Source organism: Epinephelus fuscoguttatus, linkage group LG15, assembly GCF_011397635.1.
Source record: "Epinephelus fuscoguttatus linkage group LG15, E.fuscoguttatus.final_Chr_v1".
Lineage (NCBI taxonomy): Eukaryota > Metazoa > Chordata > Actinopteri > Perciformes > Serranidae > Epinephelus > Epinephelus fuscoguttatus.
Window position 1 is genome coordinate 19,202,230 of NC_064766.1, and position 16,598 is coordinate 19,218,827.

General features: G+C 41.4%; 1 protein-coding gene across 1 annotated transcript in view; it reads right to left on the minus strand.

The window, feature by feature from the left end:
- Positions 1-16,598, minus strand: part of si:ch211-106h4.4 (MAM and LDL-receptor class A domain-containing protein 1) — a 54,012-nt gene that overhangs the window by 21,225 nt on the left and 16,189 nt on the right. Inside the window, exons 14-30 of the mRNA XM_049598076.1 lie at positions 15,757-15,890; positions 15,481-15,652; positions 14,552-14,671; positions 14,182-14,336; positions 13,997-14,092; positions 11,532-11,622; positions 9,658-9,757; positions 9,426-9,576; positions 9,061-9,271; positions 7,227-7,350; positions 6,604-6,733; positions 6,423-6,501; positions 2,791-2,946; positions 1,755-1,880; positions 1,454-1,669; positions 1,239-1,358; positions 648-803 (exon numbers count right to left, since the gene is read on the minus strand). Coding sequence (XP_049454033.1) covers positions 648-803; positions 1,239-1,358; positions 1,454-1,669; positions 1,755-1,880; positions 2,791-2,946; positions 6,423-6,501; positions 6,604-6,733; positions 7,227-7,350; positions 9,061-9,271; positions 9,426-9,576; positions 9,658-9,757; positions 11,532-11,622; positions 13,997-14,092; positions 14,182-14,336; positions 14,552-14,671; positions 15,481-15,652; positions 15,757-15,890 — 2,337 coding nt within the window. The remainder of the gene's footprint in view (positions 1-647; positions 804-1,238; positions 1,359-1,453; positions 1,670-1,754; positions 1,881-2,790; positions 2,947-6,422; positions 6,502-6,603; positions 6,734-7,226; positions 7,351-9,060; positions 9,272-9,425; positions 9,577-9,657; positions 9,758-11,531; positions 11,623-13,996; positions 14,093-14,181; positions 14,337-14,551; positions 14,672-15,480; positions 15,653-15,756; positions 15,891-16,598) is intronic.

Below are 16,598 nucleotides of genomic sequence, written 5' to 3' on the forward strand. Positions count from 1 at the left end.
GCAGAGAGAGCACACCTCTCTGCCCTTCCACGCGCTTACATGGAAAGCCTTAAGGCAGAGAGAGCACACCTCTCTGCCCTTCCACGCGCTTACTTGGAAAGCCTTATGGCAAAGAGAGCACACCTCTCTGCCCTTCCACGTGCAAATGAAGAAAGCCTCAGGCAAAGAGCACACCTCCTGCCCTTCCATGTGCCTACATGGAAACCCTGAGGCAAGGAGAGCAGCAGCAAAGACCCCCCAGGAACAGAACAGAGCAGCATCAGTGACAAACACAAATGACATTGATAAGTCAGACACAGCATGAAAAGGAGGAGCTGGGGTGGAGGCAGGTTGCAAATCGGCTTGCAGAGGAAGCAGCAACAGTAGGCAGGCCAGAGCAGTTTAAATAGGGCGCCCTGAATGAGATTTACCTATTGGTTGCACAGAAAGGAATCATGTGATCTATCAGGTGACTCACTTCCATCAATCAGCTGCTCCATCAGTTGATTGGCTGTTTGAGATCAGCTGATGTAGCTGGGATGTGAGCTGAGCTTGACATTGTGTCCTGCCCGAACTAACACTATGCTCAATTAACCATCTAACAAGTTATTCAGAGTCAAAGACAGTGGGGATTATCTAAATGCCAAGCAGCTCAGGGAGGGTGATACCTGCAGCAGAGGTATGGGTGTGATCCCTGGGAGGCCCATGTTTGGGCCAGGCCTCCTGTCCTTTGTGACGCGTCCACTCAACTCTAGGTGTGTCCACATCACTTCTCGCCCACGAACACAGGCCTTGCTCAAAGCTGCAGCGCTCTGCATGTGTCTCTACATTATTATCATCAGGTAAAAGGAGGGCAAGAGGTAGACAAGTTATGAACTGATAATCGAGAACATCAACCTGTGAATGTGCAGCTCTTGGTTGGTTTATAAAACAACAACACTTGGAAAAGCCCATCACACTATGACTCTATGAATGTGTTATACATTACACATCACATACTATTATATTTTTACTGATGAAAATCATACAAATCAGGAAAGACACTAAAAATCAGTGTAAAATTTTTTTAAACTTTTCATTCCATTCATGCTTATAAGTTTAAATAGACTTACTCACTATCAAATTTTACTTAACTTTGAGACCTTTCAACAGAAATTATGAAATAATTTTCAGGACAAGGGGAAGTTTAGAGGGATAGCCTGTATGACCTGGCATATATGAATTTACTGTACAGGTGCATTTAGTGTGTCTTATCTCACCACAGTTGTTCTCATCAGACCGGTCCCCACAGTCATCACTGAAGTCACACACTTGGTTTTGCTCCACACACACACTGTTGTTGCACGTGAACATATTGTCTGGACACAAGGGCTGGGGCTCTGAGGTGGAAACCAAAATATATTTCATCAGTGGAAATCAGCTTGATAAAAGGAGCAAGCTGACATAAACCGAGTGTCCTGCAGGTAGAGCTTACCAGGCAGGATGCAGTTGGTGAAATCTATGTCATCAATGGCGATGTGTCCCCGACTGTTGAAGGCCCTGGAGGCTTCAAACAGGATGTTGAAGTCCTGAGGGATTCGACCCACTGTTACCTCACCATGATGCCACGAATCTCTATGGTTACCGGACAGCCACCACAGTACAGTGGTCCTGGCACCCTCCTTTAGCAGCACAGTCAGCTCCTCTATGTCTGCAGCAGTGTCAAAGATGTCATGCAAACTTGCATACAAAGAAAGCAAGAACATACATGCAGAACACAATAATGGAAAACATACCGTCTCCATACATGTTGTAGTAGAAGTGTAGCGTGCAGGTGGCACTGGCCTGTTTCATGGTGGGACTCTGTAGGGCAGCAGGGCTCATTTGACCTCCGTGGTCAGGCTCCACTGCCATGTACCAACCTGGAAGAACCAATGACAGGCCCCTTATTTTTTCTATACACTGTCAGCAGTGTAAAAAGCACGGCAGGAAAAAATATGAAGCAATGCTAGATCTGCCAGACTGACACGTAGTGGAAACGTGCTGGCATGATTTTATATTTACATTTTAATTCACACTAGAGAGCCTGAAACCAACGATTTTCAGTGGCAATGACATAATAAACCTCCTTAATTTTCAGCTGAAATCGAGCTGTCTGCAACACATGCAGTAAAAAGCTGTTTATCTTATTTCACAGGGGATTTATTATATATTTTTGTCAGGAAAGCACCATGATTGTTGGATTTCCCCCCCTTTTGTGTAACAGTCTCAAAGGTTTAGGCAATACGGGGACATATGGTGCTGCTAAATTAAAAATGCACATATTTTTAGATGTGATGACAGGAAAACTAAAAGCATAATTCAGTAAATAATTTCATAGAATAAGCATTAAAGTCAACGAATCCAAGCAAGAACAAAAAAAGCATGGGGATGTAGAAACTGTGGCAAACACACGGCCACCATACATACTGTAAAAGGGGAAACAAATTCAGCTTATTCAGCAAATTAGCATATTCAGCTTCTTTTACCGTTGTAACAAACTTCTCATTATAATACTTAAAGATGGATGAAAGATGAAAAGTGTACTGCTTTGTTGCCTCCTCCACCTCTTTTGGTGGGTTTTAACTATGAAAGGTGCTTTGTTTATTCTATGAGTGGAAGCCCACATTGTTTACTAATGTATACTAATTTAGTTCCACTGAAGCATCAAGAAATTTGTTACCCTCTCTTTTCTGGTTTTTATTGCTATAAGTGACTGATCAGATGCAGATAACCTCTCCCATTGAAAATAAAGGCAGTATCAGAATCAGAGGGGTTACTGTGTGGCCTTACCCAGTCCTGTGCCCACTGTGTGGTCCACAGAGGGTCCAGTGTTCCCAGAAGCATTTTTTCCTCTTGTCCACTGACAACTGCCATGGCTGATGTCCTCCCAGCCACATGTGTCATTTTCAAATGAACAGCCCACAAATCTCAAACTTGTGTCATTTACTACAAGAAAAGAAAACATTTTTATTTATTTAAATATCATCAAGCATGTATAGCGCTGCAGAGATGACGTTTTTTTGCTTTGTTTTTATAGGCTAACTCGGAAGGTAGCGTTGCCCTGGTTCCCTCGACAAAAAGCCGATGTAATTTTCCTGCTGTGTTGGATTACTGCAGAAAATAAGCTGTGTGGCAAACACAACTTTATAATACTCACACATTTTGCTCTGTACAATAATCCTCACAACTGAACAGCACGTTTATGAGTTTTCAAGCATGAATGCAGTCACCAGAGGTTAAAAGCTAACGTTAGCCTATAAAGCCCCATTTCCATCGAGCAGTCCGGTACAGTACGGTTCAGTTCAGCATGCTTTTTTTACATTTCCACTGTGAAAAGTTGTGGATGGTACCAATGGAACTGTTCTGTACCGTCCCCATTTCTGGTCACCCCTTTGTTGGGGTACCTAGCACACAGGTTTGGTACAAAAAGGTGGAGCTGTGAACACTGCAGTCCACACACATACTCTTGCTCAGGTTTTGAAAATTATGTAATCTCTGTTCATACCATGGCAAGTCATATATATTAGTAAACTGTAACTATACAATGAAAGGATGTTTTGCTGCCTCTTGCAGCAGCTTGAGTCGGAGAAAAATAACTTAATTCACTGGGCCGACTGGTGACTTTTAAGGTGGAATGTTTATTTATAATGTTACTCAATGCATGAGGTGACCACCAAAACACCTTTAATTTAAATATGACAACCTTTAATTTAAATATGACAACTTTGACCATTACTTTAGTTTTTATTGTCATTCTTGGATGACTTCTTGGAAGACTTTTAGTAATGAATGGATTTTTAATCATTTGAAAATAAATAGTCATTTTGACTGGATTTGACTGGATTATGTGAACGGCATATATTCTAATCCTCACTGAGAGAAAAAAAGGCATCGTGGAGCATCGTTCCTGTGGGCTACGACAACACTAAACCCCTGAGCTTGCCTGAGAAGGACTAAATGCACAAACCTGCTACTTTTAAATATCCCATGGAGAGAGAATCTCGCTGCAGCCTGTTTTATTTTGTTCTAAAAAAGTTTGCATGCAACCTCGTTCTGTGGACGATAAATGAGGTGCAGGTGCTTCCCTTTGTGTCACCGGTGAAGAGCCATACAGTACAGTGAGTGACAACAACCCCGCCCACATTTAAGGCTGCTTTCAGACCTAGAGTTGTTTTGCTTTGGTCCAAATCAGAGACTGATTTTGTTACAAAGTTGCATAACTGCCAAGAGTTGGTTTGTGTTCTCACGGCAGCATTTACAAGCAGACCAGATAAAATGCTTGCGCAAGAAAGCTGCTCTTGATTGGTCAGAATTTTTATGTGGGAAAAATACAGGAAGTGAACAAATCATTGAAGAAGAGCACACTTGCAAGATAAATGTGACACTTTCTAATGTCACAATGGAGGGACAACTACAGGTTGATTTTAGCGCAGGTCATTGTGGACTACATTGCTGTCATTGTTCATTTTAGTCAAACCATACAGTGTGAAAACAAGGCGAACAATGTTTTGATGCACTGGATGTGCTGAATGTGCATATTAAGGCAGTAGGGGAGACTGGGGTAAGTTGAGCCAAAGGGTAAGTTGAGCCACCCCTTGTTGCTAGGAAACCGCAAATAAAATTGAGCATGTGACCAAATATTTAGGAGGAAGGCATCATTTTATGGAGTCTGTGAAGGTAAGAACCACAAGTTAAGTGGTTAGAGATTTATGTCCAAAAAAGCATTTTTCACTCATGAAAGTGAATTTAGTCTATCATAAGTTTCATGAGGATTGTGTTTAGACCAAAATAGATAATTTTTAATTTGTTTTATACATCAACTGTGGTATCTATTAGCTACAGAATGAGGTAGTACAGCTACCACGAAAGTGCACCATTTTAGCTGTGGGGGCTAATAAAGTCAATATGGTAGCTATGGGGTAAGTTGAGCAATTTGAACAGGGGTAAGTTGAGCCATAAGTTTCTGAGAAGAGGCAAAGCTGGATATGGTAAACCAAGCTTTACTTTCAAGGAGAAAGATGAGGGATTCTTTCCAAGAAGCGATGTAATCGCAAAACTCCCCAAACTGCAGAGTCCCAGCAGTTTGTATTCCCCTGCAACCTGGACAGGTGGGATATTGAGTAAAGGGGCAGGTGGGATATGGATGGAAGGAGGGAGGGGGGGTGGATGGAACGAGAGTAAAATGGAGGGAGGAGTTTAGAGAGGATGAAGGAGGCCCTCCTGTCAGCAAGGACACCAAACTAGGATTCATGTTTACGGATTTAGTTCAGTGTTTTCTTTCCAAAACACAGCTGTTAAGGTTCTCTTGCTAAGTGAACTTTAAGGCATTCTTAGGCCTATGTTAAAAATGTTCTGAAATTGTTATATGCAATAATAATTAAAAAAAAAGATTTGTACCTGTTGAATTGTGTATTATAAATAAAAATACACATGGATTTGAAGAAGCGTCTTATTTAATTCAGTACAGACATGTACAACTGGAATATCTTAACTCAGGGAGGGAGAGAGAGGGAGGAGAGAAAGTGAGATGGGGGGAAGGGGAGGAGGGAGACGGCTCAATTTACCCCACTCCTATGCTCAATTTACCCCAGACACGGGGTAAGTTGAGCCACAAGACCACTTTTTTTGACATGCTATATTATCAAAACAGTTATGTTTACACGAATTCTGTTTGTTTGTAGGGATGCACAACATCCAGAAATATATGCACATATATTAGTTAGCAACAAAACTATAATAGCCTTGATGTAGTGATCCTTAATATGAAAAGTGGCTCATCTTACCCCGGTCTCCCCTTCAGGAGGAGGCGCACATTAATAATCCTCCAGGACTGTAACATGCTCATGTTTAACCCATACAATGCGTAATGTGGCTGCAGTTGGTTCAGATCGAGGTCGGAACACGTTCTCACCACAAACAAACCGTACCAGAATTCGGCTATAACCGGACAGAGACCACCTCACACCCAAGTGCAATTGCTGTGTTCACACGTGCCCAAACGAACCGCACTTAGGGAGCAAATGAACTTGAGTTCCATTGAACCAAACCAAACAGGGCAGGTGTGAAAGCACCCTAAGAGTACTATTTGCAGTGGAAACACACCAGGGTGTAGGTACCATGTCAGAAGCGTAACTTTTGGTTCCAAAGGTACAATAGAGAAAGTGTTTGGTGGAAACGGGGCTTAAATGAACTACACCATGGTCGCATGACTTCAACATCAGCTCCACTAAGCTTGTTGTCCCCAACAACCTCTGTAGTCTCATTTAGCCACTTGTTAGCAACCACCAAAAACCCATTGAATTCAGCACGAGGAAACCTTAAGTGCAAATATGCTAACTCATTTCCTGGCTTCAGGACTCATTCGTGTACCACTCGACTTCAGTAATTAACTAAAGAAATTTAAATAAAAACAGTATCAGTACCTTGACAAAGGCCTGGTGTGACACTGATGTCATCAATGGCAATGAATCCTCTGTTGTTAGTCTCTGCTTCAATCAGCAGCTGAGCATATGGTCATGGAGGGAGTCAGGGAATATCACTGATAAAACATCCATTCTTTTCAATTCTATTATTATTTATACCCCTGAGCCTGTTTGGTGTTACCTGGAAAGGTGTTCTCCTCTCTATAGACTGAGAGAACCTGGTCCAGCCACGTCCACTGCTGGTACTGTTGAACATCAGATGCTCCTCCGACTGCCCTGAACGCATGTACAACTTCAGCGTACCGGAGTCACTGACAGACAGACAAATGTGAAATGTGAAATATGAAATCTGAAAACAGCTTCTGTCAACTGAGTTTAATCATGCAGTTTTTCTTTAGTATCTTTTCTTTATCTTTGCAGATGACTTTATACTTTATCAGTGCTAAAAAAGGAAATCCTGGAAATTATTGTTAGTGTGTAAAAAATTATTTATCAACTATTCCTTTGGTTCATTTGAGCTACTTGTAATTATCTATATTCTACATGCATCTTATTTCTAGGTTGTTGAGTCCATTAGGGTCTTTTTCACACACACATATCTGTGTAAAAGGTGAACTCTGTCACAGGATGTTCTTAGTCTTGCACAAAATGGGAGCAGGTGATTCACAAATGACATTTGAGCCCACTTTCAGAGGAAGTCAGTGAGGAAGCTAAACAGGACAAACAGGATGAAGTGCATCCTCTGTGTTGTCACATCCTGTGTGGTGTTTAAAGGGTGGTGTTTTGTAATTTTCCTTTGCTGACCTGCTGTCCATATGGTACCAGAAGGTGAGACAGGAGGTGGTGTCTCTCAGTTGGATCCATTCTGACCATACTTGTGCTACACTGCTGTGGCTTCGGTGCAGTGATGAGCTCAATAAAAATCGACCTGAATGTAATAATAAGAATACAGATATTACATAAAATAAGAATAGTACAAGAATTGCAAACCTCTGCAATACTTAATGATTGTACCGTCAGTGATCAGTCATTTCAATGTGTCAGCTGCACACATGTCTCATGAGGGACCTTATTTTTTAGTGCAAACTATAATTTTGGCTGTTTGAACTTTTCAAAATCTGTGACTGCAGATTACTCAGAGAAGGATCAGATGCCTCAGTTTTTAAAGTTTCTTTTGTGGAACAGACATAAGGAAATTGTTTGTAGGGCAATAAGGAGGTAATGTCAGGACATAAGTCAGGGATAAAAAGAGAAGTTAATAAGTAAGAGTAGAACAGCAGCTACAGTGGCTCAAATTAATCATAGATTGCAACACTGGTGGCTGTTGAGCTTCTAAGGCAGCGAACTTTGTGTTCACTTATTTGCTGAGGCTTGTCACATTTTCAAATGTCAAACAAAGGAAAAAATGAAGCTACCTATCATCATTTTGTGCCCTCCACAATTATTAAAGGTGCTGTACCAGCAGAGTGTGTCATTTTGAAGCTGCTATAATTGATATGATTAGCCACTTAACCTTAAAAAATTTTTTAGGTTGAATGTGTTATTTCAAAATCTTGCTGCTTGTGTATAAATTACTCTGTAGCTCAGCGCCCAAATATATCTCTGACTTGCTTGTGACATGAACCCTCTAGGACTCAGGACATCTGGGGTCGGCCTGCTGACCTTCCAAAGAGTTAGAATGAAACATGGTGAAGCAGTGTTTTGTTATCATGCAGCACAAACCTGGAATAACCTCCCAGATGATGTTAGACAAGCCCCGACTCTCAACACTTTTAAGTCAAAGCTAAAACATTCCTTTTTACCCTGCCCATTCCAACCTGTAATTACTGCAAAGTTATTTTAAACCCAGTTTTAAATCACACTTTTACCTTTGCACCTCTTGTCTTCACTTTTGCTATTTTTAATGGTGATTTTTTTTTTTAAATTTAAGTCATTTAGTAATACTTTTACCTATCATATCTTTTTTTCTCTTTACTCTTTTCTGTATCCTTTATTATGTTTTAGAATGTATTGCTCTGTAGACCTGAAGTTTCAGGAAAAAGATGATAGTTTAGGTTGAAATGAAAAGATTTCTGGGGTGTCGGTGACTCAGTGGATAGAGCAGGTGCCCCCTGTTGCCGCAGCGGCCCAGGTTCGACTCCAGCCTGTGGCCCTTTGCTGCACATCATTCCCTCTCTCTCTCTCTCTCTCCGCCTTCTCACTTATCTGTCCTATCAATTAAAGGCAAAAATGCCCCAAAAATATCAATTCCTTGCCATTGGTGCAGCTTGTAATAGCTCTTTTATTATGGAGCATCTTTGACATTAAACATAGTCATTTCACCTTTTCTTGATCTAAAATATTAATTAGTGCAGCTTTAAGGGTTTAAATCTGTAAATCCCCCTCTCCATGCTGCCGAGCATATGAATGCCCAGTGTTGCCCCCCAGAGTTAAACTCATTACCAACAGATTTACTATGTTTACTCCTGAGATTTTTGATATAAAGATTTTTCTCTTGAAAGTCCATTTTACTGCTGATCAGTAATTGATACTAGGATTTGCTCCTCGATGAATGTGATCTCTGGATAGAGCTGGGATTTCTACTCTATTTGCATGTCCATGTTCATCTTATTACATTGAGACATATCAAAGGTCGTACCCTGAGTGGTTTGGTCTGTCGGTGGACCCTGAAAACCGCCACTGGCCAGCACCCAGTCATGTCCATCTTCTTTAGGGATGTTGACCCAGGTGCACTGTCCGGACTCAAAGTCACAGCTGCCTGTAGGACTGCAGGCCCCATCCTTCACAGAAATGTCATCTAATTTCACTGTAGCGATGGTGCCTGGCGCATGGACTGCCTTAAACACCACCTGGTGAAGGACACGAACTGTTTTAGAAAGCAGACTTACAGAAATGACTGAAATTACAATACAGTATGTAGTTTAGTGACTCACTGCAGAGGAGACAATTTGTTTGGCGGAAAGTGCGAGGTATGTGGTCATTGTAAACAAGTAAAAAACTTACGTTGAATGGTGCAGGGGAGGACACAGTGACCTCTGCCACCTCCCAGCCTGAAGAGGGCGCTCCAGATCGTTTCCAAAGTGCTTGACCTGGCTCCCCACTCCGCAGCACATGCACAGCAAGGTTGTTAGACGGCCCTGCAGGTATCCAGTACCTGGACAAATACAGCAGATACACATTAAAATCTTCATCCCACAACTGTGTGTACAGTGTGTGATGGCAGCACTGGACTCACCAGAAGCGTACACATATCTCTGTAGCTGAGGTGACCTCAGGTGTGAGCAGCTGAGCTACTTCAGTCTCTGTCGAGTTTGACATCACAGTCATGTAGAAACCTACAGCAGAGTTAGTTAAAGCTGTTTAACATCAAACATCCAGCTACAGCAAGACTGATTGACTGCATGTTTCCCCCTCACCTCAAAAACTACAGTACACGTATTATGAATCAACCAGCTACAAGATAACTGTGAAAACAAGGCGCCAGGAAAATGTGTCAAATGAGCAAACAAGGCTACACGTCTTAAGCAATGCTAGCAGCTCAGCTGTACACACAGACAGTGATGCTGTCTGCTAAATGCTAACATGAGCATGCTAACATGCTCAATATGACATGTTTAGCAGGTACAGACCTTTTGTTTGCCACGTTCAACATTTTAGCGTAGCATGTTAGCATGCTAGAACTTGCACTGAACACAAAGTCCAGCTGAAGCTGACAGGAATGGGTTTTGCTTTGTCTTTGGTCATAAACCAAGGTGACGAACACATTAAATGTCTGATGACTGATTGTCTAAAAGCCATGAATATCTGTACAAAAATCCATCCAACAGTTGTTGAGACATTTCACTTCACGAAAGTGTTTGACACGACTGAACAACATGACCATCTTTACGCTTCGCCTCTTATGCATGTGTACCAAGATGAGGCAACAGGAAGTCAATTCATTCCTATGGAAATCTCTGTGATATCCAATGTGCCAAACAGACAAAATTAGCCTCTCCACCATGGCTACAGGTAGTTTCTATCAGGTTTCTAACCATATACTAAGAAATCCACTTCCTTGCGTTGGACACCAAGGATATTTATGGATCTACGGACACCAGGTGTGATGCTATCGTGACTAAAAATCCATGCATGCTTCAACTGTTGTTTAACTCAGTGATTCCCAACTGGTGGGTCACGGTCTAAAAGTGAGTCCCAGGTCCAATCTAAATGGACCCCAAGTGACTCGTCAACATGTCAAGTTTGTAGAACACACACTACAGTAGTACAGTGAATTTTGAAGTGCCATTTTCTACTGTAGCGTGAGCGAAGAACAGACAGCTACTAGAGAGTACAAAAAAGTAGCTTGACAACATGGCCAAACACAAGTATAATGCTGAATATATTAAACTGTGTGGACCTTGAACTATAAGGAGAAATCTGGACCCCGTGGCTGGACCAGTTGGGAACCACTGGTTTGATAGATGTTAGCAACACTACACACTCTTAAACAGGGGTTCCCAAACTAGCAGGTCACCCAAAGAGTGATGTTCTCTTCCCAGACTGTTGCATTACAATCATTTGAGACACCTGATGAGGTAAAATTGTCCAGTATTTCACAATAAAAACAAAGGTAAGAGTTTGAAAACATAGCAGATGTAGCTTTTCCCCTGATTTCCATGTTCTTAACCATCTTGCAACCTGTCAGAAATATATTGCAACCCAACCTCAGACATTGTGGGCTCCTGATTCTCAGGTTAGGAGCTACTGCTCAAAAACAGGATTAACCTATGACTTACAATTGATTCTTTACATCTTGAAGTGGTGAGACCACGACCGCTCTTCTCTGTTATTAATCACATAATCTCAGCAGCTTTACACTCACCATTTTCAGTTCCATACGTGTGATCCACTTGATGTTTTGTGCCTCTTTTGCGACCCCAGAGACCCTTATGACTGACATCATTCTCAAAGTCACAGCAGCTGGAATCAAATCCACACACATCTAAAATGGTGTAAAAAAAAAAAAAAAAAAAAGAGAGAGAGAGAGAGAGAGAGAAGCTGTAATAGTCTCTAGTATGTTTTGACTTCCTGAGAATATCAAGCAATGGTGGATAAGTCTTTACATACTCAGATTACTGCAGGCACCCTCCTTCACTGTAATATCATCAATGGCAATGAATCCTCGGCTGTTGGTATTTCTGTGGCCGGTGAACATCAACTGTGGACAAAGGAGAAACACAAAAGACAAGGAAAAAAAGAGTTTGGAGTGATTTAAAGAATTTGGTTTGTGCCTCTGTAACACTGATCCTGTCCCTGTATTCTGTCTTAATCACTGATGGGGATCCTAATAAATAAAATGAAATAAAAGAAATGCATGTGCACATTTGAGCCCTACTGATAAACAGCTGATATTATCTTACTGCAAACATATTGGAATAATTGTAGGGGAGCACCTGGGCTGAGCGCTTCTGGAGAATTAAAGCCCAGTTCCAGTGTTGCTCAGTCTCTCTTTGTACTTTGACTCATCTCTGGCGTTTGCGCATTTTGGCCTTTGTTTGGTTTTTTGTTTTGTTTTGCTTCACAACACCTGACACCACACTATTTTCACTCACTCACATCTACATCACTGACTTATTGATTACCCACACTCCATACACACATGCCTTTATTAGGTACACCTTGCTAGTACCAGGTTGGCCCCCTTTGCCTTCAGAACTGCCTTAATTCTTCGTAGCATAGATTCAACAAGGTGCTGGAAACATTCCGCAGAGATTTTGGTCCATATTGACATGATAGCATCAGGCAGTTTGCTGCAGACTTGTCGGCTGTACATCCATGATGTGAATCTACCGTTCCACCACATCCCAAAGGTGCTCTGTTGGATTGAGATCTGGTGGCAGTGGAGGCCATTGGAGTACAGTGAATTCATTGTCATGTTCAAGAAACCAGTTTGAGATAGCCTGGTTCCAGACCATAGACCCCGCCCACTCAACTGAGTAGGCTTGCATCTCTGGTCTGGCATACTGCAATGAATTTGCGATTTATCTCGTCCAAGCGATGGACGGACCAATGAACGCCGGGGGTGGGGGCGGGTCTAGCGATTAGCCAATTAGCGCCACGCTGATGTCAAGCTGTACGCTGGTGGGTAACTGGTGAGGATAGCAACAATGGCGACCGCTACAGATCCTACAGACCACATTAATGATGCTATTGAGGTATTTCGCCACTACTGACGTTAATGGAGGACCAAATTAAGGAAGCTGCTGAACTGGATTTAACGGCGATGCAGCTGGGCGTGCACGACGATGGAGGCATTTTAAATGGGCAATGCTCGCTTATTTTCGGCACGCCCGATGCATGGATACTAATGACGTCTGATTCTGGGTGAGTCGTTGATCTCTACTGATTGGTTAGGGAAAAATCAAATTCTCTCCCCCTTGTAAATCGCCTTCAATGGAGGCGATGTCAGACTGAAGGTTCTGGGAGCTTCAGTCTGACACTCAGGCTAAGTTTGAGATGATTTGAGCTTTGTGACATGGTGCGTTATCCTGCTGGAAGTAGCCATCAGAAGATGGGTACACCATTACACCACCAGCCTGAACCGTTGACATAAGGCAGGATGGATCCATGCTTTCATGTTGTTTACACCAAATTCTGACCCTACCATCTGAATGTGGCAGCAGAAATCCAGACTCATCAGACCAGGCAACGTTTTTCCAGTCTTCTATTGTCCAGTTTTGGTGAGCCTGTGTGAAGTGTAGCCTCAGTTTCCTGTTGTTAGCTGACAGGAGTGGCACCTGGTGTGGTCTTCTGCTGCTGTAGCCCATCTGCTTCAAGGTTGGACGTGTTGTTGGTTCAGAGATGGTTTTCTGCAGACCTTGGTTGTAACCAGTGGTTATTTGAGTTACTGTTGCCTTTCTATCACCTTGAACCAGTCTGGCCATTCTCCTCTGACCTCTGGCATCAACAAGGCATTTTCACCCAGAGAACTGCCGCTCGTTGTTTATTTTCTCTTTTTGGGACCATCCTCTGTAAACCCGAGAGATGGTTGTGTGTGAAAATCCCAGTTGATCAGCAGTTTCTGAAATACTCAGACCAGCCTGTCTGGCACCAATAACCATGCCACATTCAAAGTCACTTAAATCACCTTTCTTCCCCATTCTGATGCTCAGTTTGAACTTCAGCAGGTTGTCTTGACCATGTTGACATGCCTAGATGTATTGAGTTGCGGCCACATGGCTGATTAGTGATTTGCATTAATGAGCAGTTGAATAGGTGTACCTAATAAAGTGGCCGGTGAGTGTATGTAGTTCTTTTTTAGTTATTTACTTTGTCACAATAATAATCTTTGATTGAACACCATCCACTGCGTCCCTTCCCGTATCTGTCATGGCCTAGGAGCCAGGTTATGACAACATATAATCTCACAATTCATTTTAAAACAAATTTAAGGGATCCTTATGTTTGTTTATGTTATGTGTTTTTGTCTGATATATTGTTATCTGATTTTTTAAACACTCAAATATCAGCTTAAAAAAATCCAGCATCAGTTGGGCTTTATTGCAAACATGAATATGCGAGTTAAGTTTTACCCGTGTTGTATCGTTCATGCTGATCGTTACTTGTGCGTTAATCCACTCTGAATTCTGGGTCCCTCGGCGAGTCCACACCAACAGTTCAGAGGAATTCTAGAACAAAGCAAGTCATTGTAAAGTTACGACACTGCAAGGTAAGTCTATAACAGCTGGTTTAAAGTAGTACTAAATGGGATACATACAGTCTCAACCAGCAGGTCCAGAGTGGATACTGAAGGCCCGAGCATGTAGTACCAGAATCCAACACAGATAGGTGATGTGAGATCAATGACAGGAACAGAGACAACTGCTCTTTCCCCATCCTTTGATCCAGATCCGTTCAACAGTAAGAAGAAACCTTGGTGGGTGAAGAAAACAAAGAGAGGGCTACCAGACTGTGAGGCACTGAATAAGCATGGCACTAGATCAGAGTTACTTTGTCTGTTTCATCACTGATGAGACAGTTCTGCCATTCAACTCCTTTGCTACATATGTTTGCAGGTCTTCTTCCCAGGGCTCTGTTTTATGTTTCTTTCCAGTGTTGGTGTTTATATAAACGTCAGTACTCAATACCTTCATTATTTCCGACAGTATGATCATATTGAGGTCCGTCCCATGGCTGGTCCACTTGAAGTCCACTACTGAGAGTCCAGTTCGAATCATCACTCACCTCCTGGACCCAACTACAGAGACCTGTTTTACAAGATATAATTTCACTTCTTAAAATACTTCATTTGTAACATAAAGAGTGGGATACACAGTCAACAGAACATTTACTTAAAAGTATGTATGTATCTAAATGGCTTCAAGTAAAAGTCATATTTGAGAAATAATGGAGAGATACACTTCACGTTAAAGGAATACTTTGCTCTCAGAATGATACTATACACATCAATAACTCATTCCATGTTACGCTGAATTCATGACAAAACCTTTGTTTTTCTTGCATGCCTCCTCTGTGAAGGAAGAATCCAAAAATGCAGCAAATTCTTAATGAATGGAAGTACATGGGGACCACGTTTACCAACAGCAAAACTTTATCAAAACATCCATTTACAAACTCTCAAACAACTTGTGCAGTATAATCCAAGTCTCATTTATCCAATCGTGTGCTCAGTACTTCCCAAACACGTGCATAATGATGATGACAGATGATTTGATATAATTTTGCTGTTATTAAATGGGGACCCCTATGACTGTGATTCATTATGAATTTTCCCTGCTTTTGGATTCTTCATTCATCATGGAGACATGAGGGAAATACAAAAAAATTTTTCACCAATACACCGTTACATGGGGTGAGTAATTTACATACAAATGATCATTTTGGGAGTTAAGCATTCCTTTAATAGCTAAAGTACTACATTTTTGGTGTTTGAATCTGGCTGCTGACGCTAGAAAATCAGGTATTGAGTCACTTAGCTGTGAAAAATGTTGACCTTGATACTTTATTATAGGATGATATAAAACGAATCACAGTCTGCCCTGTTTTCCTGAGTCACCTTGTTCAAATGTGCAGTCCATGGCGGAGGCAGGAGCATTGGTGGTGGTGGTGGCAGGGATTGGAGTGGTGGTTGGAATAGTGTCGTCACAAAACCTGCCCCTGATGATGTGGATGTCATCCAGAGAAAAGGTGTTATCCTTTGAGTCTGGACATCTGGCTTGTAAAATAATCTGTGATGACAGGATAATAGTTCATTTAGAATTGTGCACTGATTTATTTTTTTCCCCAGGGAACTTTATCAGGGTTTATTATAAAATGATACATTTGGCCTTACCTGGTGAGGCCCTGATGCACTGTAATCCACCCTGTCTTGGATCCACGTTTCATTTAAATATCCATTTGTATTCCACACAGGACGCAGCCCAGCAGTCTCATTCACAAACACTGTAAGCGTAATGTGGGAAGGTACTGGAAAAAACAAAATTCATCATCAGAAAACCTGGTTTGAGAATGTTTCCTCTTCTCGATTATTCAAGCTGACACAAAGATGATGATAAATAATTTTTCTAGGACAATTAGATCTGTAATGAGGCATGCACATCAGAGTACCACTGTATAACCAGGGGCCCTCTCTGATAAGAAGTTAGAAGCTTTGAGGTTGGGAAAATAATTTTATCCCACACTAGCTGGGAGTATCATATGTATGATGTTTACACCCAGTAAAATATACAAATGTAAGACTGTAAACTATTCATTTAATTTTCATCAACTGTTTTTGTTTTTTTGTTTTTATATTGTTGTCATACTGTATTTATTGTGCCCCCCTCCCCCATTATATTTATTGCATTTCTTTTTTACAAACAAGAACAAGAACTAATGCTAAATTAACACAAATAAACAACTTCAGTGTATAAATATACATATCATATTGTATTGTACTGTATCGTGCCATGTCATGTCATGTCGTATCGTATCATATAATACTGTATTGTACCATATTGTATTGTATTGTAAGGTATCGTATCATATTGTATCAAACAATAACAGAATATTGTATTTGCAAATTTGCAAATTTCAATTTTGTCTTTTTGTTTTGTATTGCCCCCTGGATGTATTTTGCCTTTGCTCTTGCATACACTCCTTTCCACTATACCCATCAATGCTCTAGCATTTGAT